Below are 26,554 nucleotides of genomic sequence, written 5' to 3' on the forward strand. Positions count from 1 at the left end.
TTGTAAGAAGGATGTCGATAAATCCATTTTTGGCATTGTCCTTTCTCCCATAGACTGTGCTGTAGATGGGGATGGAGAATGAGCAGGAAATGTGCTGTGCGGCTGCCATGCAGCTGCAGAACTAGGGCAAGGCAGCACACAGCATTCTGTACAGTCTGGCACACATTGGGGTATATGCAATTGCGGTCGAATTCGCGGCAATTTTCGCCGTTTTTTAATTCGACTCAATTCGACAGGTGAATCCCGGAAGGTGGCTTCCGGAATTCACCATATTCAATGAAAAACGGATTCGCCAGAGTCGCGGGCGAAAATCGGCCGATTTGGCGGATTTTGCCGCGATTTTAAAAAACGGTAAAAAAACGTGAAAAACCCGGAAAAAAAATGGCGTGGGGTCCCCCCTCCAAAGCATAACCAGCCTCGGGCTCATCGAGCTGGTCCTGGTTCTAAAAATGCAGGGGAAAAATTGGCCAGGGATCCCCCGTATTTTTAAAACCAGCACCGGGCTCTGCGCCTGGTGCTGGTGCCAAAAATACGGGGGACAAAAAGAGTAGGGGTCCCCCGTATTTTTAACACCAGCATCGGGCTCCACTAGCTGGACAGATAATGCCACAGCCGGGGGTCACTTTTATGCCGTGCCCTGCGGCCGTGGCATTAAATATCCAACTAGTCACCCCTGGCCGGGGTACCCTGGGGGAGTGGGGACCCCTTCAATCAAGGGGTCCCCCCCCCAGCCACCCAAGGGCCAGGGGTGAAGCCCGAGGCTGTCCCCCCCCATCCAATGGGCTGCGGATGGGGGGGCTGATAGCCTTTTGTGTTAATAAAAAGATATTGTTTTTTCCAGCAGTACTACAAGTCCCAGCAAGCCTCCCCCGCAAGCTGGTACTTGGAGAACCACAAGTACCAGCATGCGGGAGAAAAACGGGTCCGCTGGTACCTGTAGTACTACTGGGAAAAAAATACCCAAATAAAAACAGGACACACACACCTTGATAGTAAAACTTTATTACACACTACCGACACACACATACTTACCTATGTTGACACGCCGACTGCCACGGTCTCCGACGATCCGAGGGTACCTGTGAAAAAATTATACTCACCTTCCAGCGTCCAGAGATAAATCCACGTCCAGAGAGTAAAATCCACGTACTTGTTTAAAAAAAAAAACACGCAAAAACCCGCTCCATACCGGACTAGAAAGGGGTCCAATGTCTTCACATCAGACCCCTTTCTCCCGAATGCCGGGACATCACGTGACTCCTGTCACTGACGTCCCTTCAGCCAATCAGGAAGCGCTACTTCCGTGGCGCTCACCTGATTGGCTGTGCGCTGTCTGTACTGTGACAGCACATCGCAAAGCCGCTCCATTACTTTCAATGGTGGGAACTTTGCGGGTAGCGGTGGGGTCACCCGCCGGTCAGCCGCTGACCGGCGGGTGACCTTACCGCTAGCCGCTAAGTTCCCACCATTGAAAGTAATGGAGCGGCTTTGCGATGTGCTGTCACAGTACAGACAGCGCACAGCCAATCAGGTGAGCGCAACGAAGTTGCGCTTCCTGATTGGCTTAGAGACCTTTCTGTGACAGCTGTCACTGACAGGTCTCATTCGTGGAAAGGTGTCCCATGTGTCAGCATGGGACCCCTTTCAGTCCGGCATGGAGCGGGTGTTCGGTTTGTTTTTTTGCCAAGTACGTGGATTTATCTCTGGACCATGGCTGAGGTGAGTATATTGATCTTTTCTTTTCAGGTATCCGTGGATTCTACATGGAGAAGAGGACCGATGTCGGCGTGTGAACATAGGTAAGTATGTGTGTGTCGACGTATGAAATAAAGTTTTACTGTCGACGGTGTGTGTGTCCTGTTTTTATTTGGGTATTTTTTTCCCAGTAGTACTACAGGTACCAGCGGGCCCGTTTTTCTCCCGCATGCTGGTACTTGTGGTTCTCCAAGTACCAGCTTGCGGGGGAGGCTGGCTGGGACTTGTAGTACTACTGGAAAAAACAATATCTTTTTATTATCACAAAAGGCTATCAGCCCCCCCATCCGCAGCCCATTGGATGGGGGGGGACAGCCTCGGGCTTCACCCCTGGCCCTTGGGTGGCTGGGGGGGGGACCCCTTGATTGAAGGGGTCCCCACTCCCCCAGGGTACCCCGGCCAGGGGTGACTAGTTGGATATTTAATGCCACGGCCGCAGGGCACGGCATAAAAGTGACCCCCGGCTGTGGCATTATCTGTCCAGCTAGTGGAGCCCGATGCTGATGTTAAAAATACGGGGGACCCCTACTCTTTTTGTCCCCCGTATTTTTGGCACCAGCACCAGGCGCAGAGCCCGGTGCTGGTTTTAAAAATACGGGGGATCCCCTGTCAATTTTTCCCCCGCATTTTTAGAACCAGGACCAGCTCGAAGAGCCCGAGGCTGGTTATGCTTTGGAGGGGGGACCCCACGCCATTTTTTTTTATGATTTCACCGTTCCAGCATAAAAAAAAAAAAAAAAAAAAAATAATATTTTAAAAAATATATAAATAATATTTGTGCCTCCAAAAAAAAAAAAAAAAAGTACCTAATCCCTTCTAATATAAATAGATCTGCTATTCCCCCCAAAAAAAACACAAAAAAAAACATGTTTAAAATTTTTTTATTTGTTTTCACCCTCCAAAGTGTGGCGGATTGAAAATGACGAATTTGCTGTCTAAAAGCACTGCTGTCGAATTTCCAAACTTGAATTGAATATGCTTTGGTTGAATTGTAGCACTTGTATCATTGCAGAAAAGTCGAATTTGCAAAAAGTCGAATTTCAAAAAGTCGAATTTTGAAAGTCCGTTTTTTGGTCGGAAAGCACTGAATTGCATAGGCGATTTTTTTTTTTGGTCGAAAATGACCCGAAATTCGACAATTTCGGGAATTCGACCGCAATTGCATATACCCCATTATCTGGACTTCTGCCCATTGTATGTGACACAGCTATGTTTGTAATTCCTTGTACAGTTACGTGAGACGGAATCCCATGGCTGTTCACTTGTTTTATGGCTTTGATACACAGCAAATATATACACAGTCTCTCCAATGTCTGCAGAGTACTATAGACAAGGGAATGAATGAAATTAGATGGGGCACATCAACAAGAGGGATGGAGACAACCAATCACACAGAGCCCATTATCTGAAGAACGTTCTGCCTAAACTCAATAGCTGGACAAAATAGTAATGTGAGCACGGTCTAGAGATGCGCTTTATTTTAAATGTCTTTTTTACCCTAAATCTTACTTCCTTTCATTTAATAGGTGCACAGCGTTAAATATACCCAGGATCCCTATGGTCTGTGATGCGATTTCCCGTCCCATCCTATATCAGATAGCTCTCCAAGCATATCAGCTTGGAGAATGTTTAATACATAGGGGTACATTTATCAGATAATGGGAAGCCCAGTTATCGCTTGCAGTAACTCTTGCTGATGGTAATATTTGACAGCTTTTATTGCATATAGCGTTCCGAAGCCTATTTAACAAAGATCATAATATCACCAGTTATTGCCATCTTAGGCCCAGATTTATCAAGCTTTGGAGAGTGATAAATTGCATGGTGATAAAGTAGCAACCAATCAGCTCCTGTCATTTTTCAAACACATCCTGTAACATGACACTTAGGAGCTGGTTGGTTGGTACTTTATCAACGTGTAATTTATCACTCTCCAAACTGGATAAATCTTGGCCTTAGGATGACATCATAAAATCTTTGAATAAAGCATTTTTGCAATATTTAATGGTTTTTATCTATTTTTTTTCTTTACAGGTTAGTTATTTTGTATTGTATTGTATTACAGAGACAGTAGTATCCCTGAGCTGTCACATTAATATTTTCTTGATAAATAGCACCAAAAAGTGATTTTTTTAATCACCAAGGTAAGATTAAATCACTCTCCCCTCTCTATCACTCCATTTTGACAAATAGAGGGCATAGAGCTGTGAGTGCTTATCAGACAAAATACTAATATAGAGCAGTATTATCCTTTAAAGCAGGGGTGGAGAACCTTTTTTCTACCAAGGGCCATTTGGATATTTATAAAATCCTTCGGGGACCATACAAAAATTCTCAACTTAAAAAATGATCCCGCCCCCCCCCCAGTAGGTCTGCCCCTTAGAGGTAAAAAATGGGTGTGGCCAATTAAAATGGGATCTGATACACATATGCCCCCAATAGTGCAGTGCCAGATCCACAATTGTCCCCACAGTGCCATGTATACAAATGCCCCCACAGTGTCAGGTATACAAATGCCTCCAACAGTGTCAGATCCACAAATGCCCCCACAGTGCCAGATCCACAAATGCCCCCACAGTGTCAGGTATACAAATGCCCCCACAGTGCCAGATCCACAAATGCCCCCACAGTGCCAGATCTACAAATGCCCCCACAGTGCCAGGTAAACAAATGCCCCCACAGTGTCAGGTATACAAATGCCCCCACAGTGCCAGGTATACAAATGCCCCCACAGTGCCAGATCCACAAATGCCCCCACAGTGCTCCCCCCCCCCCCCCACCCCACTGTGCTGCTCACCGCTGCTGCTGCTGCTCCATCCGGTGGCGTGTCAGGACAGGGAGGAGAGCGCGGCTATGTCGGGCCGTGGCGGCGGAGTGTAGGACCTCAAACCAGCCGCCGGTTTCGTTAGCCAATCAGAGCTCGCGGACCGGCAGCGGCGGCTCCTGATTGGCTGCCGGTCCGCGAGCTCTGATTGGCTCACGAACCGGCGGCTGGTTTGAGATCTTACCTGTCGCCAGACATAGTAGCTGCGCTCTCCTCCCTGACAGCTGAGACACGCTGCCGCCGGACTGAGCAGCGGCGTGTCTCACTGACACAAGCGGCTGGGCCGGAACAAACGGCTTTGCGGGCCTTGTACGGCCCGCGGGTCGGAGGTTCCCCACCCCTGCTTTAAAGGATAATCCTAAAATGTGTTTTTCAAGTGTTCTATGACTAACACCCCCCCAATCACATGGCACATGAGCAGAGATATGCTTTTGTTTTCAATGTGACATGCTCAGCCTACATCACTGTAGCAAATTGACTCTGGCATCCATGTATGGTTACTTTCAGAGAGGTAATTAAAAGGAGATAATGATTTGTAGGAGGATAACTAAAAAAAATTGCAGGTGCATGATAGAGAGGTACCAAGCTACAAAACCTGAGGGGATACTGTTTTAAAGAAAGATGCATTTAATGCAGCATTATATCTGTATTCAACCTCAATTACCACTATTCTTTGAAAGACTGCATTTTTTTAATATTCTTTCACACAAATTTTGGGTCCATTTACCTCGTTACTGATTTTTATTGCTAAAACAATTGTGCCATACAGAAGTTCTACACTTTTATGTCCCCTGCCTGATCAATAATGAGTTATTCATTGTATCAAGCCGTGTAGAGACAATGGGGGTCATTCCGAGTTGTTCGCTCGTTATATTTTTCTCGCAACGGAGCGATTAGTCGCTAATGCACATGCACAATGTCCGCAGTGCGACTGCGCCAAGTAAATTTGCTATGCAGTTAGGTATTTTACTCACGGCATTACGAGGTTTTTTCTTCGTTCTGGTGATCGTAATGTGATTGACAGGAAGTGGGTGTTTCTAGGCGGAAACTGGCCGTTTTATGGGTGTTTGCGAAAAAACGCTACCGTTTCTTGGAAAAACGCGGGAGTGGCTGAAGAAACGGAGGAGTGTCTGGCCGAACGCTGGGAGTGTTTGTGACGTCAAACCAGGAACGAAACTGACCGCAGTTGCCGAGTAAGTGTGGAGCTACTCAGAAACTGCTAAGAAGTGTCTATTCGCAATTTTGCTAATCTTTCGTTCGCAATTTTGATAAGCTAAGATTCACTCCCAGTAGGCGGCGGCTTAGCGTGTGCAAAGCTGCTAAAAGCAGCTTGCGAGCGAACAACTCGGAATGAGGGCCAATAACAGATCCCTATATCTCATGCACATGCCGATCACTCACACTCTCCTGGCTCAGATGTAAAACAGTGAAAAATGTGTATGACTGGTAGGTTTAGTTTAGTAATTTCATGCATATTGTTCATCACGGAGTCTTCGATATATAGTAATATGAGATGGGGGCTTGACTTGGATGGACGATATAGTGAACAGACAAATATTTGTAGAAATATTTTAAAATAAGAGAACAGGCTCTCCAACTGGATGATTTTAAATGTGTATTAAATACGGATGCTGTGTGCAACCCTATCCATGGGAAACAGCTGACAATCACAGCCTGAGCTTTTAGTGTGGTAACCTTAAAACATTCTAATTCCGTTTATGGCTCCTTGGTCTTTGTACACAGAATTTAGGGGCTAATTCAGCATCACACGCTCATCTGCTGAAATCGCTATAGAGTGATTTCAGCACATCAGCGTTTCATTAAGGTGTATAAAGGTGATATTGTTACTAACTATATAGAAAAAGCGCTTACACTGGTTTTTTTTGTAATAGATATACCACTCTTTGGTGTGTGGTCTCACTCTGATATACGCAAGCCTTGGTGTGTGTTGTGACGCATAAGGCCGTGCGTATATCAGGGCCAAGAGTGGTATATCTATCTTATAAAATGGACCCTGTTGTGATAAAATAAGATGAAACAGATACAGAATAGGAGGAACAAATTGTTCAGAATATGCTGTTTGATTTTAATTCTTTTTAATTAATAAACATGTAACTGTATAACAGTGTAAGTGAATAACATAGTTACATTTTTCTCGGTAGAAATATCTCTGTCTGTCATTGAGGCAGTGATGTGCTGCTGTCAGAGAGGCAGTGATGTGCTGCTGTCAGTGAGGCAGGGATGTGCTGCTGTCAGTGAGGTGCTGCTGTCAGTGAGGCAGGGATGTGCTGCTGTCAGTGAGGCAGGGATGTGCTGCTGTCTGCGAGACAAGGATGTGCTGCTGTCTGTGAGGCAGGGATGTGCTGCTGTCTGTGAGGCAGTGATGTGCTGCTGTCAGAGAGGCAGGGATGTGCTGCTGTCAGTGAGGCAGGGATGTGCTGCTGTCAGTGAGGCAGGGATGTGCTGCTGTCAGTGAGGCAGGGATGTTCTGCTGTCTGCGAGACAGGGATGTGCTGCTGTCAGTGAGGCAGGGATGTGCTGCTGTCAGAGAGGCAGGGATGTGCTGCTGTCACTGAGGCAGTGATGTGCTGCTGTCAGTGAGGCAGGGATGTGCTGCTGTCAGTGAGGCAGGTATGTGCTGCTGTCAGTGAGGCAGGGATGTGCTGCTGTCAGTGAGGCAGTGATGTGCTGCTGTCAGTGAGGCAGTGATGTGCTGCTGTCAGAGAGGCAGTGATGTGCTGCTGTCAGTGAGGCAGGGATGTGCTGCTGTCAGTGAGGAAGAGATGTGCTGCTGTCAGTGAGGTGCTGCTGTCAGTGAGGCAGGGATGTGCTGCTGTCTGCGAGACAGGGATGTTCTGCTGTCAGAGAGGCAGGGATGTGCTGCTGTCTGTGAGGAAGTGATGTGCAGCTGTCAGAGGCAGGGATGTGCTGCTGTCAGTGAGGCAGTGATGTGCTGCTGTCAGAGAGGCAGGAATGTGCTGCTGTCTGCGAGACAGGGATGTGCTGCTGTCAGTGAGGCAGGGATGTGCTGCTGTCAGTGAGGCAGGGATGTGCTGCTGTCTGTGAGGCAGGGATGTGCTGCTGTCAGTGAGGCAGGGATGTGCTGCTGTCAGTGAGGCAGGGATGTGCTGCTGTCAGTGAGGCAGGGATGTGCTGCTGTCAGTGAGGCAGTGATGTGCAGCTGTAAGTGAGGCAGTGATGTGCAGCTGTAAGTGAGGCAGGGATGTGCAGCTGTCAGTGAAGCAGTGATGTGCAGCTGTCAGTGAGGCAGGGATGTGCTGTTACCAGTGGGCGAGATTAAATTCTTGAGAAGCCGGCAGCCACTAGATGTCGCCCAAACTGAGCTATTCAGTTGGCTCCAGTGTTTTACTACCAATGCCCAGACTGTGCAGCCATAGGGGAATATTCAATTAGGGTCAAAAACTGCCGTCTGTTGAAAAGATGGCAGTTTTTGACTTTTTAAGGTCGAATAGTGATTCGACCTATTCAGTCCCATCAGTCTTTATTCGACAAGTCGTGGAATTCGATTTGTCAAATAGTACGTGAATCGGCGGTATAGCTGCCGATTTATGTACTTTTGAGTGAAACGGGGCCAAATTCGACAGGATTTGGCCCTGTTTCCGACCATCTCAGTCCGACATAAAAAAATGTCGGAATGAGATGTGGGACCCAGAGGAGGGGAGGGGGAGCCGCAGGAAGACGAGGGACAGCCGCGGGCATACAGAGAAGAGCAGCGCTACAGCACAGCGCTGCAGCAGGATGTCTCACAGCCGCGCCGCTCACGGCAGCGTCCACCCAGCTCCAGCAAGCTTGCTGGAGCTGGGTGGACCCTGCCGTGAGGTCGGGCGGCTGTGAGACATCCTTCTGCAGCGCTACTGTAACGCTGCTCTCCTCCATCTACCCGCGGCTGTCCCCGCAGCTCCCCCCCCCCCCCCCCTCTGGGTCCCTCATCTCAATTCGACTTTTTAAAAGTCGAAGTGAGATGAGATTGAATAGGGGTTGTCGGATCCATTCCGACAAATGCATGTCGGAATGGATCCGACCCTAATTGAATATACCACATAGTGTTACTTAGAGGGTTGATTATCGACTGATGTGCGTCCGATGGTTGTGTCTTCATACACAAGTGGTGGGTATTAGATGCAATGGCATTTGCACCCATCTGCCCCAGTAATGATCAGTCACCAATGTGCGTGCGATAAGTGAAGGGATAAATCACATGCAAAATGTGATACTTAATGCATCCTGCCCTATACTACTAAGGGGGAAATTTAGCAAAGCTCAGAGAGAAACAAAACTGTTAGAGATAAAGTACCAGCCAATCAGCTTCTTCCTTACATTTTACATGCTGTGTTTGAAAATGACAGTTAGGAGTTGACTGGTTGGTATCACTCACAATTGTATCTCTTTCCAAGCTTTGATAAATACCGTCTAAATATCTTAACATGGGGTCTTGTTCTTATTTATTATTTATTTATTACCAGTTATATAGCGCACACATATTCCGCAGCGCTTCACAGAGAATATTTGGCCATTCACATCAGTTCCTGCCCCAGTGTGGCTTACACTCTATATTCCCTACCGCATGTGCACGCACACACATTCATGGTAGGGTTAATTTTGTTGGGATCCAATTAACCAAACAGTATATTTTTGGATTGTGGGAGGAAACCGGAGTATCCGGAGGAAACCCACGCAAGTACGGGGAGAATATACAAACTCCACGCAGTTAGGGCCATGGTGGGAACTGAACCTAAGACCTCAGTGCTGTGAGGCAGTAATGCTAACCATTGCACCAGGGGTGGCCAAACAGTCGATCGCGATCCGCCGCCCATCCACCCGAAGCTGCGCCTCTCCTGCCTGCCACCCTGCCCCTCAGTCTGGTCTCCGGCAGTGACGGCGGAGTGTAAAGCTCAAATCAGGCGCCGGCTCGTTAGCCAATCAGAACTCGCGGACCGGCGTCTGATTTGAGATATACACGCTGCCGTCACCGCCGGAGATCATACTGAGAGGTAGGGCGGCAGGAAGGAGAAGCGCGCGCTGCGCTCTCCACACAGCACGGTGAGCACTACTATGGGGGCATATCTGGCACTGTGGGCACATGGCACATCTGGCAATGTGGGGCATATGTGGCACTGTGGGGTCATATATGGCACTGTGGGGGCATATCTGGCACTGCGGGCACATGGCACTGTGGGGGCATATCTGTAATCTGGCACTGTGGGGGCATATCTGGCACTGCGGGCACACGGCACTGTGGGGGCATATCTGTAATCTGGCACTGTGGGGGGCATATTTGGCACTGTGGGGGCATATCTGGCACTGTGGGCACATGGCACTGTGGGGGCATATCTGTAATCTGGCACTGTGGGGGCATATCTGGCACTGTGGGGGTATATCTGGCACTGTGGGCACATGGCACTGTGGGGGCATATCTGTATCTGGCAGTGTGGGGTCATATCTGGCACTGTGGGCACATGGAACTGTGGGGGCATATCTGTAATCTGGCACTGTGGGGGCATATCTAGCACTGTGGGCACATGGCACTGTGGGTGCATATCTGTATCTGGCACTGTGGGTCATATCTGGCACTGTGGGGGCATATCTGGCACTGTGGACACATGGCACTGTGGGGGCATATCTGTAATCTGGCACTGTGGGGGCATATCTAGCACTGTGGGCACATAGCACTGTGGGGGCATATCTATATCTGGCACTGTGGGGTCATACCTGGCACTGTGGGCACATGGAACTGTGGGGGCATATCTGTATCTGGCACTGTGGGGGCATATCTGGCACTGTGGGCACATGGCACTGTGGGGGCATATCTGTATCTAGCGCTGTGAGGGCATATCTGGCACTGTGGGGGCATATGTGTATCTGGCACTGTGGGGGCATATGTGTTTGAGGTTTTTACCTGTGGGGGCCAATGTGTTATTTCATGCGAGACAGTCATTACACTCTGTGCAGCAAGGCTACGTCCCTTTTTTTGTTATACCACGCCAACTTTGTTATAACACGCCCACTTTTTGTTATGCCACACCCCTTTTTGCACGCGCGCCTATGGCGCGTGCTATTATTCCTCCTAGGTAGATCACAAAAGCTTTTTAGCTTTCAAAGTAGATCGCCAACTCCAAAAGTCTGGCCACCCCTGCATTACACCATCCGTACTGTTCTTTTCAGTCATCCAGTATTGTGAAATGGTCTGTTAGGTTACTGTACCTCCTCTCCCACTGTCTAGACAATGTGATTTGTCATCATTGTTACGTTATCAAATTAATCCTCATGATCACCAGATATTCATTCTGCTTTATTTTACGATCCTGTGCCAATCTGTTCAGCAGACTGTGGCTTTTATGTACAGAAGGTGAATGTCAGCTAAAAACATAACTCTTGTTGTATATTATGCTTTGAAATACTCAGCTTTTCCTTACATTTAGGTGCCCCTTAAACTTTAGTCTGGTGGCACAGGCAACAGATCTAATTGGAGAACATCTTTAACAAATGTATCTTAAGGCCAGTACTCACGGGCCGATTTGGGAGAGATGTGTGCTGAGCGGTTCGCTCAGCACACATCTTTCCCCCCACTCAGCACAGTGCGATGTGTGCTGAGCGTGCGGGGGGAGACGGGTGGGGGGATGCTCATTTCACCCAGCGGATGAAGTGAGCGACCTGCTAGATTGGCCTGCACGCAGGCCAATCTAGCACCAGCGATAGCGATGCGCGGGTCTGCGCATCGCTATCGCTGTGAGGGGTACACACGGAGTGATCACTGCTTAAAATCTAAGCAATCTAGTCAGATTGCTTAGATTTTAAGCAGCGATCGCTCCGTGAGTACCCCCCTTGTGATTCTAAGCCTAGGGAGGAGATTGACTGGCTAAAGAAAACTTTGGCTTGGATAAAGAGAGGTCATATGCAAAAGTAAACAGTTCTTTCACCTACAGAATAACTGAGCTAGGTTGCAAATCACAATCACCTTGAAGCAATGTGGAAAAGCTGGAATTTCTGGTGGCTCTCGCAGACTGAACTTTAAAGACTTTTCCCAGCACACAGCCAGGGTACCTGCTATTTGCATAGACACAAGCCCAGGCTATGTGCTTACTTACTCATTTCTAGGGCATAATCTCTATGTATGGGAGTACCCGCAATGCGAGGTGTACAAGTGGCAAGCACTCCTTTCCTTCAGGTCATTTACATTTCTGACACAAGTAATTGACAATATCTAAACTTCATATGTAACCCTGAAAGTTAATATCTATGGGCCTGATTCAGAGTTGTCCGATATGCAATTGAGCATGTATCAGAGTCGCACTGCGCAAGCGGCAAGGTACCTTAGTGATGTCGCTCACAGTGACGAGTTATTTGCAAAGTGATTGACAGTCAGGAGTCTTTTGGGGGAGGAAATGGGAAGTGGCGGCATAAACGCAGACATGTCATGACCATTTAGGGGGCGATTTCAGGCTGCAATCACAAACTCATATGCAGAAAACATGGCATCTGCATCTCACTACACACACCCATTCTGGGAGATTATAAGGCTGATATTTACAAGGCTGCCGGTGGGCGTCTCTATCCATTTCCAGCTGGCGTCACCATTAGTATATTTCCGCAGATTAGCTGCGTACGGGATCGCTGCTGCGAATGCATTAGCGTACAGCTCTGAATACTGGCCAATGTTCATGTTGCTGTACTGAGTATTATGGGGAAGGGAGACTGAGTGTGCCTCCTGTATAATGTTCCCACATGAAAGGTAGCTCTACATACATTTCACATTACTTCCACCCCAATGCTAACAATGGTAAGGCATATGTAGGGATGTGGCTAACAGGCTATACTGTGGATTGTTATTTAAATGCCCAAATGTCCGCAGTTGCTCTCTTATATTTGATAAAAAATAAAATTCTTTATATAAAACCTTATAATTAATCTGAAACCGTCACACTTTTGCAGTTAGGTAAGGGAAATACTCCTTATTAATGTGTATTTACTGATTCACGTTCTATCAGACTATCCCCTAGCATTGTATCTGAGGGGCTTTGTTACATATATTTTTGTAAAATACTTTATACACAAAATTGTTCAAAATAAAAGAAACAAACAGAATAAATAAGCTCATCACAGCAATTATCTGAAGAAATTTTATTGCTCTCAGTAACTGTGAAGCGGCCCTGACAGAGCAGAAGCTGTGGGTCAATAACAACCTGCTGAAACTGCAGTCCCGCAATGTTGCTCTGTGTTCCTGACCATCTACCTAATTCACGGTACACATCCACTTTGCAGCCTTTGGAATCACCCCCATAAAATCAATACCCAGTTAGCTTTGTGTATAAACCTGAAAATTGTGAAAACAATAAAAATGTCACATCAAAGTCCAACCGACACCTTAAAGCCACACCCTTCATTTTTTTCTGACAATCTGCATGGCTCCTATGAGCGAGAGGTCATGGACACTGACTGTATTATTATACCTGTCACTTTTGGGTGTTTCAAGCTTTTCATTGGATTGCTTATAGGGCATCTAGAAACGCAGCAAACTATGAATGCAGGGGGATTCTTTATCAGCATCATGTGTTTCTTTTGTTTTGGAGCTGATCTGAGTCAAACAGGTCTCTTTGCACTGATACAAATAGCGAGTTTAGCATATAGCCTATGGGGTATATTCAATTGCAGTCGAAAACTGCTGTCTGTCGAAAAGACGGCAGTTTTCGACTTTTTAAGGTCGAAATGTGATTCGACCTATTCAGTGCTTTTCGACAAGTCGAGGCATTCGACTTGTCAAAAAGCACGTGGATCGGCGGAATAGCTGCCGATCCACGTGTTGATGTCGCAAATGGGGGCCAAATCCGACAGGTTTTGGCCCCGTTTTCGACCATCTCAATCCGACATCAAAATGAGATAGACCCAGAGGAGGCGAGGGGAGGGGGAGCCGCAGGGAGACAGCCGGCGGGCATACAGGGAGATCAGCGCTACAGTAGCGCTGCAGCTGGATGTCACTCACCCGCCCGACCTCAAGGCAGCTTCCATCCGGCTCCAGCACGCTGTTGGAGCCGGGTGGAAGCTGCCGTGAGGTCGGGCGGCTGAGTGACATCCTGCTGCAGCGCTATTCCGTAGCTCTGATCTCCTCTGGCTGCCGCCGGCTGTCCCCCCACGGCTCGCCCCCCCTCTCCTCCTCTGGGTCCCATCTAAATTCGACTTGAAAAAGTTGAATTTTAGATGGGATTGAATAGGGGTTGTCGGATCCATTCTGACAAATACATGTCGGAATGGATCCGACTTTAATTGAATATACCCCTATGTGTAGAAATGAATTTACGCATTTCTGCAGAAATCTATCCAGTTAGGACGGATTTTGGTGGCATCTGTCTTTGCATGGTATGGGGGTTCCGGGATGGAAACTGGATGGCAACAATGTGATCGCACGGAACTGTTCTGTATTGTGTGAGCATCATGGGAGTGTTGTGACCATGTACCTAGCACAATGATAGCTAAAATCTGATTGTTACAATGGGCAACACTTCCATTTGTCTTTTTTTAAGATTTAATAAAATCTCCCCCTGGAACAGTTAGCGGTGACAGAAAAAAATATTTAAGCCAGGTAATATTGGGAAGATATATCCAAGAGTGTGGAAGAGCCCATACCAACCATTACGTTTCCACATTACGGTTACAGAAGGGGATATTTACAGTAGATAGTTCTGGTTATTTATGTCAGGGTTATATGTTAGTAGATATAAACAATGCCCTGCCATTTGCTTCCACGCAAGTGTTAGTTCTTGATGAATTACATCATTACGTCCTGAGAGTAGAGGGGAGCACTGATGCGGCTCGTGATCCTGCACGTAATTAAAGAAAAAATACTGAATAACGTTCTCTAAATTCTTCCAAGGTTTCCCTCATACAGCCGTGCCAACCGTTGTTACTTGTCTATATTAGTTCCATCTGCAATTGAGATTACTGTGTGTCTCATGCCCAGCATTGTTTCCAAACAGTCATCGCAGGTGATGGCAGCTCAAGACTGGCCTGTAACAGCCATGTTTTACCTCTGTGGTATATATTATCAAATAAATGTTACAATTTTATAGGCAACATGCTAAAATATTCAGAAAGCAATTAGCTTGCAGTTCCATCAGCAAATACAAATAATCAGACAAATCTCACTGTAAATGGATCATTTACAATAGGTGAAATAAACCCAGCAGATGTTAAGAAATGGCTTACACAGTTGGGCACAATCTGAAAGCTATACTAATACTAACTGTTACCAGACACATAGGGCGGATTCAGATTTGTACTTTATTGTACAGTCGCAGAGAAGCGCGGTGTAATACCATACTAATAAAAAGCAAATGCAGCAGGAGGCGTCTGTAGGACACAGACCCATTCTCCATGCATCTGCGACCTGAGTGCTGCATCCGAAGACACAACATTGCATCACCATCGGGACCATCGGTTGTGATGGTAGCAGCACTCAGCCAGTCTGCATAAGCTGAAGCTTACTCAGACAAGCCATCGGAACTGGTCAGCTGGGTCTAGGAAGTCAGTGTCCGACGACGCAGCCCCTGGGTTCCGGCACACCTACAATATGGGGGCCATGTACCCCCGTTTTGTTAAATGGCCCGTTTGCCGCCCCCCAAATGGTGCAGAATGTCAGTCATGCTGCGGCTGAGGAGGGACTGCGAGCGCTATCACCGAACCCATTCTGCACATGCTCAGAATGGGTCTTGTGTATGCAGAGACCCCCAACAATCGGATTTGTATGTAAACCATCAGGATTGTGTACAAATCCAAATCAGGCCCTTAGTTATCACTAAGTAATATTTATTTTTTCAAATAGTAAACTGGTTTCAAATTGTACTTTTCTTTTTCTAGCACAGCTACACTTCATAATGACGACACCTGTCACCCATTTCTCTATAAAGTTGGCACCATACGTGGCGTAAAGATGGGCGCATACATGGAGATCACACCACTTAATGTATAAATGTCACATCCGGTATTATTTGGGCCTTCTGGTGGAATATGATCACATATACAGGCCAATAGCAGCTATCTTCTAACCACATTTACCAACATGCTCACTCATCAGAAATATAATTGTACAGAAACGCATTGTTTTCTGCAACTGAAAAAATACATGTGTTTACAAACCTGACCATGTAGTTCATCCAGTGATGACATAAACTCTAGTTGATAATGATCTCTATGTTACATGATTCTACAGTTTACAAATGATTTATATAAAATTAAAGGCTATTTTTTTTAAAGGCAGTTACTAGTTACTTGGGCAAAATAGATCCAAATATGACTTCTATGCTATGTGTAATTATTTGCTAGATACACACTCCAGCAGATAGTATCAAGCACTTACTTTTTCTGTGACTTCTCCATGTTAAGAGTGTGACATATAAGGGGTAATTCTGAGTTGATCGCAGCAGGAACTTTTGATAGCAGTTGGGCAAAACCATGTGCACTGCAGGGGAGGCAGATATAACATGTGCAGAGAGAGTTAGAGTTGGGTGGGTTATATTGTTTCTGTGCAGGGTAAATACTGGCTGCTTTATTTTTACACTGCAATTTAGATTGCAGATTAAACACACCCCACCCAAATCTAACTCTCTCTGTACATGTTATATCTGCCTCCCCTGCAGTGCACATGGTTTTGCCCATCTGCTAAAAAAGTTGCTGCTGCGATCAACTCGGAATTACCCCCATAGTTAGGACCACCTGCTGCGCCAATTTGGCAAAGGGAGGTATTCAATTAGGGCCATTTTATCGCCTTGGCGAAAAAACTGCACTTTTCGCTACTTTTTAGAGCAAATGGGGATTTGCCCTTTTCAATAACAGGACTGTTTTTCCCCTATGTAAAAAATTCAGCAGGAGCTAAAAACATGTGGATCATCGAATCCACATTTTCGCACCTGCGCTGACGAAAAATGCGGCCCATTTCTGCCAATTTTGGAGCATTTTTCGCCAATGCCTTTTCACTAAATAAAAAAAAGTGAAAAGGCATTGGCGAAAACGGGCCTCAATTAAATACGCAGGGGGTGAATTTGATAGTTCCAAAATGCTGGGTGTCCGATGGAGTAGAGTCAGGAGGGCACACACAGAAAATGTTAAGAGATTTTCCAGAGAGTGTCTACACTCACTCATTGAGGTGTATTTACTAAAGTGCAGATTTTAGAAGTGGAGATGTTGCCAATAGCAACCAATCAGATTCTAGTATCTTCTAGAATGTGCCAGATAACCGAAAAGTAGAATCTGATTGGTTGATAAGGGCAACATCTCCACTTCTAAAAACCTGCACGTTACTAAATATACCCCATTGGCTATTTTTGTACTTTTAAGGAAAAAAATGCTTTTATGAATAGAATACAGTCTCTCCAATGAGTCAAATTTTATTGCATACAGTAAGTACAAACTTACTCAGTGTCATCCATGAGAATGTTACACATACTTTTTAAAATATCAGAATGACTACATTTCCTGTCTCTGCAGTTCCTGTTAGCTGTACAGTGTAGCATGTGAATAGTTTAACAATGCACTCACTCCCCCAATTGTTACTCATTCATTTACTCAGATCACTACAGACTAAAAATGGGCAAAAATATGACAATATTGTGTCAGGCATAAATGGGGGAATGGAAAATATGAAAGCAAAACCTTGAACAGTATGTCTAAGGACAACAATGACTGAACTCTATGTTACTTTGCTGAAATGCACAGAGCAATGATTTTGTTGCACAATTTCTCTATAGTCCATTACAATACAACAAAGGTCATTTCCAACTTATACCCCTTTCAGACATCCTCCAAAATCCCGGGTTTTTGTACATGAACGGGCATAAACCTGGGATTTTGGTATGTCTGAACCTGCAATTGACCAGGGTTTTCCAAATGGTGCGACCTGGGAATTTACTCCAGGGTCACACCTAGATGCCTCTGATTGGCGTTGGACTACCTGGAAGAGGCAGGGCTGCCTGGAGGGGACGGGGCTGTCTGAGTGTGACATGTGTATGTGTAAGACGTGTGTGTGTGTTGACATGTGACATGAGAGTAGCCTGGTCTACCCTATGTCTGAAAGGGATCGACCCGGGAATTTTCCAGGTCTCAGGTGTAGTGTGAAAGGGGGTCTCCAGCAAAAACACAGGATTTTTTTGGGCAGGGAAATTCTCAGGTCGTACAGTATGTCTGAAAGGGGTATTACTGTATGGCCCCAGGGCAGAAATGGGTATCTTCTGTTTGTGCCAAGTGTATTAGACTTTATGTACAGAAAACCTTTATGTGCACACATAAAATCATAAAATACATAGGATACTGCATTGTGATATGATAACTTTTTTGTGTTCTGGGTTTTTGGCAACACAGATAAACATTCATGTGCGTGAAAATTTGCCCATGCATTCCGAAGGACAAACTGCTCTCTCCTGACTGCACAATCCTGCTAAGAGCAACCAAACTTAAACATTACCATCCAATCCTCTAGTTCTGGGTCATACGGTGACCCCTCATGACCTATCAAATTCAATGGATTAGATTTCCATTGTGTACGTATACAGCACAGTAATTGGCCAATAATGGTCTGTATTGACCAACCAAGACTACACAGTTTGTGGCCACATTAAGTAATCCATCCGTTTATCATTTCTGCGCATTTAATTTGTGTTACTTTAATTTTGTCATTAAGCAAATCAAAAAAGAAAGCCAGTAAGACGGGTTTAATTATGTACTAACACTGCTTATCATACGCACACAATTGTGATAAGTTTGCACTGCATACACAATTATGCACCAACAGACTCCCACTACAATTATGTCTTTTCAAAACATCTCTTCACTGTCACGTCCATCTAAGTTAAATATATTTCAATGCCAGCTACTGTTCGGGGAATGGGCATTGCAAATGACCCCCAATGTGTCATAGAAATATGCAACTAAAAAAGTCCAGTAAGCACAATAGCACATTATAAATATGCGCAATAACATCTGAGCCAAACCTGGGAACCAAACTTGTCACATCACATACTGCACAAGAAGAACGCTGTTTCAGCATGCACCTAGGACAAAATATTACCGTGGATGAAGCCTTGGCAAAGGCTGTACGCCTTTATTAAATGTATGACAACTGATGTACAATGTGCTTGACATGTGATTCACTACTACCAATACAATCTACAGACACTGTAGCTCAGATGAACATGAGAAACAAGGCATGCTCTATTCTAAAATGATAAAAGCAGCATTAAATCTTTAGAATGCAATGGTGTCAATGGTAGCACTGACGGTTATTTATCTTATTACAATTTGCTTAAACTTAATTTTCTAAAGTACGAATGGGTTATTCAAATCAAGAGTGAATGGCCCTGGATTTTTAAATGGTGTATATTAAGAAAAAACAGTTCTACTTAAGCCCAGTACTCACGGGCCGATCAAGGAGAGATGCGTGCTGAGCGAACCGCTCAGCACACATCTCTCCTGCCGCTCAGCACAGCGCGATCTGTGCTGAGCGTGCGGGGGGAGACGGGGGGGCCGCTCACTTCATCCAGCGGGTGAAGTGAGCGACCCGCTAGATTGGCCTGCATGCAGGCCAATCTAGCAGCGGCGATAGCGATGTGCGGGGCCGCGCATCGCTATCGCCGAGGGGGCTACACACGGAGCGATCCTGCCGATATTCTAAGCAATCTAGTCAGATTGCTTAGAATATCGCTCCGTGAGTACCCCCCTTAACTCTAATGGCTTTGCACCAAATCATGTTGGCTCGTAAGTAGAACAGCACATAACATTATAACTGGGTCACATTTAGGAATTAAAACCAAGAACCAAAAACTGCCTCAGATGACCCAAAATCATTGCAACAACAAGTAGAGGCCATGTAAACTCAGACAGATGTCAATGGTAAGGTGTACAGTGTAATCATACAACCCATTAAGAACCCAGCAATCTGGTGGACCATTACGCAATAGGTAGCATCTATCCTTGTGTATCAATGCCTATTTCCCTATAGATTGTAAGCTTGCAAGCAGGGCCTTCCTACCTCTATGTCTCTCTGTCTTTGCCCAGTTTTGTTCTATAACTGATGTTCTAATTGTAAAGCGCAACGGAATATGCTGCGCTATATAAGAAACTGCTAATAAATAAATAATAAATAATAAAATGTGTACTGCCCATGAATGGAAAAATGAAAGCCCAAATAAAAAAGTAACTAAAAAAAAAAATATATCTATCTAATTTTGTTGTTGTTTAGTAAATGAAGGCAGACTTAGCAGCAGCATGCCAAGGTCCAGTCAAAGCCACACAAGCACATAGCTAGACAGCAGGGTGCCCAGCAGTAACTACCCATGAGATTCCTGAGCAGCCACCAGCCCATGCTCTGAGCAGCCAGCGCCTCCTGGGGCCCGGGCATTTACTGCACCCTCCTCCTGTGCATGATGCACGCTGCTAGGGACAGGGCATGGGCTCTGGGATTAGGACTCAGGGGAGACTTGTTGATGTGTCTGCAATATGTACTCACCTAAGGTTTTGACTGCGATCTGCTTGGTGAGAGGAGGCGGCAGGTTGATGCACACTAGGTCCACATCTTGGTGCAATAAGACGTCGTCGATGCGGTTGGTGTAGAAGGGGACGCTCATTTCCTTGGCCAGCTCCTCAGCCTCCTCCTGTGTCCGACCCCATAAGGCTTTGACCGAAAACCCCTCGTCCTTCAGCAGAGGGATGATCACCCTGGATGTCAGGCTAGTGCCAAACACCCCCACTCCTGGCAGCATGGTGATCCGGGTACAATGGCAAGGTGCTGCAGGGAGCCCAGTGTCCTCGCTCTCACACAGATCAGTCAGTGCTGCAGCCGGAGGTGCCCACCCCTCGCGCATATACGGTGCCTACTGTGCCTTCTGCATGCCCGCTCACCTCCCAGCCTGGAGGGGCCAAGCTCTTCCCTCCATGTCCAGCTCATGCCAGGATCCTTCTCATCTGAGCACAATGCAATCCCAGGGGAGGACGCAGCAGCACGGAGGAAAGGGGCACACTGTGCGAGCAGTGCCAGTCTCCCCGCAGCAGAGTCTTACTACACAGAGGCCCCGGGGCTAGAGCCAGTGTGCAGGTCTGCCAGGAGCTGCTGGTCTTCTTCTGCCATGATCAGAGGTTTCCTTCTCATTGCTACTGCTGCTGCTGTGATATAGGGAGTGGGTGGGGGCAGCTGCTGTCACCTAGTGTGTCTCTTTTCCTGCAACGCCCTCTATGGAGCTTCCCCCGACATTGGCTGCCGCCTCCTGGCCCTGGCTGCCCATCAGAGGGACGTGTGTGCTGCTGCCAGGCCCAGCGGCTGCTGCAGGATCTCTGAATTGGTCCAAGGTGCTGGTTGCTACAGGTGCTGTCCAGGGTACACATACAGACTGGGCATGGAAAGATCTCTGCCTGTGCTGCCTAGGTTCAGGCCTCCAACATTGCTGTAATCCCAATGTGCATTACAAATAACCTGAACACAAAGGGGTCGGTAGAACAGAGCAGGGCGTGTCTGTAAATAGTGACCTGAAGAGAGTAAACACTGACTCCCCCCTAAGCCCCTATTTGTTGTAGTGGGGAAAGACTGCAGTACTGTCACACCTAAATGAAGAAGATCAATGATATGTAAAATCACCTGTAGTTACACAGCGTGGTAAAAACACCATCTTTACAATTGCAGATTATATGGGGGCTGTTTTGGTTTTTTTTTGTGTGTTTTTTTTTGTATTTTGCAAATCTGTTGTTTGATTGTATTTGGCAATGGCTAAAAATATAATGAATGAAAACAGAAGAAAGGCACAAACCTCTTATGTGAGCCAATGTATTTTACTCCAACCATTAGTAACCACACAGCTGACTGCTTCTATTATTCTTTCTATGAAAAATATAAAGGGGCATATTTATTAATTAATTCTGCCTTAGAATATATTGAAACTGCTGATTCCGCATGTTTAAGTATCACTTGAATGTGCCAAGATGGAAGGCTGGAGATATCGGGGTTACCTTCTGCTTTCTGGCCACCCACGCAGGAGCCGTCCACATAGGGGGTCATTCGGAGTTGATTGTTCGCTAGCTGTTTTTAGTAGCAACCGTGCGAACGCATAGTCGCCGCCCACAAAGGAGTGTATTTTAGTTGTGCAAGTGTGCGAACGCCTGTGCAGCCGAGCAGTACAAAAATAGTTTGTGCAGTTTCTGAGTAGGTCTGGACATACTCAGCCGCTGCGACCACTTCAGCCTGTCCGGTCCCGGAATTGACGCCAGACACCCGACCTGCAAACGCTTGGCTACGCGTGCATATTTTCCAACCACTCCCAGAAAACAGTCAGTTGACACCCATAAACGCCTTCTTCCTGTCAATCTCCTTGCGATCGGCTATGCGAATGGATTCTTCGTTAAATCCATCGCACAGCAACGATCCACTTTGTACCCATACGACGCGCCTGCGCATTGCGGTGCATACGCATGCGCAGTAGTGACCTGATCACGGTGCTGTGAAAAACGGCAGCATGCGATCAGGTCAGAATTACCCCCATAGTTTGTTATGGGGACAGCATGTAACAAGACTGGTAAAGCCTAGCTTTTGGGATGGTGTCAGCCCTTCACCTTCAGTTGTGCAGGCTGTGATGCTTCTCTGGTGGGCTGGAGCAGCCTGTGATGCCATGTGCAAGAATTTCAAATGGCACATGCACAGCTGGAAAGCCGGCTATGCATAGTACAGCTGGATCCGCCACCGACAGTAAGGTGGTCACTTTACTGATTTTACTGATCCGAGCCTGTGTTCCAGCATCTAAAAATTCTACATTCTCCCTGGAAAAAGAATCCTTAAGGTGTGTAAACACGGAGCAATATGGCTCAGTGATGTTGACTATATAGTCAAAATCGCTAAGAAAGTTAGTACATATCGCTCTGTGTGTACACAGCGAGCGATAGCAATGCGCGTCCCTATCGTCTATTTTTCGTCGCTATCGCTATGAAAAATAGACTGTGCAGGCAAGTCAATTTTGACTATGTAGCTGGAAAAGTGAAAACATCCGCCTACTTAAATGAGTTAGTCAAAATCGCCCATAGCAAAAATCGCTTGCACACTTAGTCAAAATCTCCTACTGCCAGTTCGAGGTAAATCGCTCAGTGAATATAGCTCATAGTCAACATAGCTCAGTGTGTACGGACCTTTATTGCTTCTGTATGCAATGATGATTCTTAATCTCCAGAGATTGGCCGCAGTTTTACGTAAATATTCCCCAAAAACAACTTTCCTAGATAGTATTGAAGTACAGTATAGTCAATACTTGCACTATTTTATGTGCTTCATGACTCTTGTTTATTGTATGAACATGGCAGCAGACAATAAATCACAGAAAATACTTCATATTTTATACAAATCTATTTATTCTTAACAGTTCAATGGCTGGGTTCTGTATAATGCTGCATATTGCAGAGCTATATTGCCTTACTCAGGGTCAGTCTGAAACACTATTTGTGTTTTTTTTATTTCAAGACGTAATTTTTCGCATAGCACATGTGTGAATTATTATAAACTGCAGCGCTTTTTAGTCTTAAACTTGACTTGAGATGTGTAGAACTAAATGGCTGAGACTGGGGCGTGGAGAGTCAGCAAGTGGGCGTGCATGCAATTGCAGTCACAGCGGAAGTACAATAAGGGTGTGGTGTGGGCAGGCAATCTCAGTGCAACTGGCTGGTGAGAAAATCACAATCGCAACCCTCTTGGGGAGTCTGAGATGCATGTGCGCTCATCCTAGTGTAAGTGTTAAATCGATAGTGGTAACTATGTGCTATTGTGAAAGCACACCCATTTATACAAAACATCTAAAACGGATGCAACAGTGTTTTAAAAGTGATTTTACACCGCAAATCGATACACACTCATTTTATGTGAAATAAAAATGACACTTTATGTTCACTTGGGGTTGCCTGCAGATATATTCAGAAGTGTTATCATAAAAAAATAGTTGTCATGTCAGCCAGGTACAGTGCGACAAGAAGGAGACGCAACCTATTGGAAGGAGATACAGATCAGTATTTGCGCATGAAACTGAATCTGTCGCTGAAATGGAAATTAATTTGCAATCGCATTTTTCAAGTCTGTTTCATACTGACTCTGAATAAAGCTATCAGTATTCGATTTGTCTGTTCCAGGCTAATCTTGGAGCCCCAGTAGAAGCCCTTCCCCCAAGTGGTGCTCTTCTCCCCTTCAAACAGATAGATCAATCCCAGGAATAAGCGCATCTGCAGCCATTTGACCTGGGGCGCATCCTGCAAAATCTCTCTGGCTTTGCTCATCCTCCATTGCAAGATATAGGTGGTATCCAGACTTTAGTTCGACAGCACTTAGGTCGACACTCATTAGATCGACCACTATTGGTCAACATGCATTAAGTCGACATGGTCACTAGGTCGACTTGAGTTTTTCACTTTTTTCATACTTTACGATCCACGTGGACTACGATTGGAAATAGTAACCTGTTCCAAGCGCAGCGGTAGAGGAGTGAGGCACCTTGCCCGAAGCATGGCGAGCGAAGCGAGCCATGCGAGGTGATACGGTGCACTAATTGGGGTTCCCGGTCACTTTATGAAGAGAATGCCCCAAAAAATGTAAAAAACTCATGTTGACCTTTGTCCATGTTGACCTTGTCCATGTCAACTTAATGACCATGTCGACCTATTTCAGGTGTTGGCCTAGTCACTGTCGACCAATAGTGGTCGACCTAATGACTGTCGACTTAGTTACTTCAATCCTATGATCCACACCCATAAGGTAACGCTCTTTCAAGATAGTGTTACCTAGCATCGCCATTTGATAGCAACACCCCATAATACACATAATGCCCACAGCAGTAACGCCCCTTATACAATGCCCACAGTAGTAGTGCCCCTTATGCAATGTCCACTGTACTGGTAGTGCCCACAGTGGTAGTGCCCCTTATATAGAGCCCATAGTAGTGGTGCCCCTTATGCAATGCACCCAGTAGTAGTGCCCATTATGTCCCCAGGAGTGATGCCCCTTATGAAGTGCCCCCTTTACAATGCCCCCTTTACAATGCCCGTGTAGTATTGCCCCCAGTAGTAATGTCGCCTGTAGTAATGCCCCCAGTCATTTAGCCCCCTGTAGTTTAGCCCCAGTGTCATGACTGTGGTTTTTGTGAACCCGGTGTTAGTGAAGTCTGTGCGGGCGACTGGAGGACTATGTGAATATTAGGCTGGTCTGTAGGAATCAGTGAGAAGAAGGAGCAATCCTTGACTGGGGATCGAACCCAGGCCTCGGCTGAGGAAGCTGTATCCTGACCACTGGATCACCAGGGACTTGGTGTTGATAGCAGGATGATGAATGTATAGGTGAGATTGAACTGGATATAGTGTCACAGGAGTAGGTGCTTATGTACTCAAGGTACTGGCGTGATAGTAAACAGGACTGGTTACTGGTGAGACTGAGAACCGGGCTGGTTACCGGTGAGACTGGGACGCAACTATAATCCGGGCTGGTACCAGATATAACTGGAAACGCAACTGAAAGTAGAACAATGACTGTGGCTGTGACTTTAAGATGAGACTGTAGAATACTGCAGCTGTGTCTTTAAGATGGACTATGGAATACTGCAACTGTGACTTTAAGATGAAACTGTAGAAATACTGGATATCAATGGTAACACAACTGTAACCCAGACTGGGTAGCAAAGGAACAGAGTTTTACAGGAACCGAAGTACAAGTGTTACCTTTAGGGAGCTCAGCTTCTAAGCTCACACAGAGCTGTGAGTGACACGAGGAACTGGCAGAGTTTCCAACTCAAGTCTCCTGTGTCAAAGTCGGAAAAATATCATGCTACACGTTGCCATATATTCACCCCATGCGCTTGCCCACTGCACGTGCACGTTCTCTCCCGTGCGTGCGCATATTCGCAGCTGCGTGACGGCGCCTCCACGGCCGTGCGCATTGGCGCGTGGTATGCACACTTACGGTAGAGTTTGTGTGCGTCTAGCGGGCGACTCAATCGTTACATAATAAATCCAAATAGTGTGTTTTATAGATAATGTTCCCCTTAATAATAACTGTAAGTTTGTTTAATGTAACTGATCCCTGGACAGAGGAATCCCTCTTTACGTGATACAAAGGGTCTGACTAAGGTTGAACAGTGGTGTCTGGTACCTAACCGAAGAGTATTTTAATAGCAACAATCCGGTGTTGGTTAGGTAAAGATTAATCGCTCCTGCATATAGTTATGCCCATTAGTAGTTTCTGGACATTTCCTATGTTTGCAGTTCATTATCCATGCGGCGGGAATTCTGAGATTCCCTCCCACCTGAGCAGTTTGATATAGTCACAGCCCACCTGTTCAAACTAACCTATGACCTTTTGTTATGATGCGAGGAGACATTCCTGTGTCCAATGAACAATGAGATTATAGGTCCCTTTGTAGTGTACTGTATGTAGTGTATATAAGAACAAGCCAGCCTGAAGCAGCTCAGTCTTCTCTCCACAACGGTTTTCATCATTGACTAACCCAGAGCTGGTAACCAGGACTAGCGCAGCGATTCATTCCTATGTGTGTAAGTACTCTCTCTGACCATTCTTAATCTCTGACTGTATTTATGCCACGTTCTCTCTCTCTCTCTCTCTCTCATTGTATGTTATTATTTGCGATTGTGCCGCTATTGTGTATTTATGTGTAGTTATTCTGTTAGATTTGATGTTAGCATGTAGAGTATAAGCTGTAACTGTGTACCCCTTTTGATATATCCAAAAGCTCGTTAGTAAAGGTTTTGGAGCCTCAGCAGGGTGTATGTCTCTCAATTGCTCAAACAGCTTGCATACTCACAAAGGTTCAGTGTTATACCATTATAGTACCACGGTATTAAAGTTTACAGTGTACGCATATTCTGTGTTTAAAGTTTATAAAGATTACTGTCTGTGTGTATGCTCGCTGTGGGTATTCCGTACACCCAGCACAGCGTGTGTACTTAATT

The 26,554-nt window shown here is 45.9% G+C and overlaps 1 protein-coding gene across 1 annotated transcript in view; it reads right to left on the bottom strand.

Annotated features, from left to right (window-relative positions):
• Positions 1–21,021, bottom strand: part of GFOD1 (Gfo/Idh/MocA-like oxidoreductase domain containing 1) — a 123,563-nt gene extending 102,542 nt beyond the window's left edge. Inside the window, exon 1 of the mRNA XM_063923186.1 lies at positions 20,088–21,021. Within this exon, the coding sequence (XP_063779256.1) occupies positions 20,088–20,442 (355 nt within the window). The 5' untranslated portion in view covers positions 20,443–21,021. The remainder of the gene's footprint in view (positions 1–20,087) is intronic.
• Between the last annotated feature and the right edge of the window lie 5,533 nt (positions 21,022–26,554).

The sequence above is a fragment of the Pseudophryne corroboree genome, chromosome 5, assembly GCF_028390025.1.
Source record: "Pseudophryne corroboree isolate aPseCor3 chromosome 5, aPseCor3.hap2, whole genome shotgun sequence".
Taxonomy (NCBI): Eukaryota; Metazoa; Chordata; class Amphibia; order Anura; family Myobatrachidae; genus Pseudophryne; species Pseudophryne corroboree.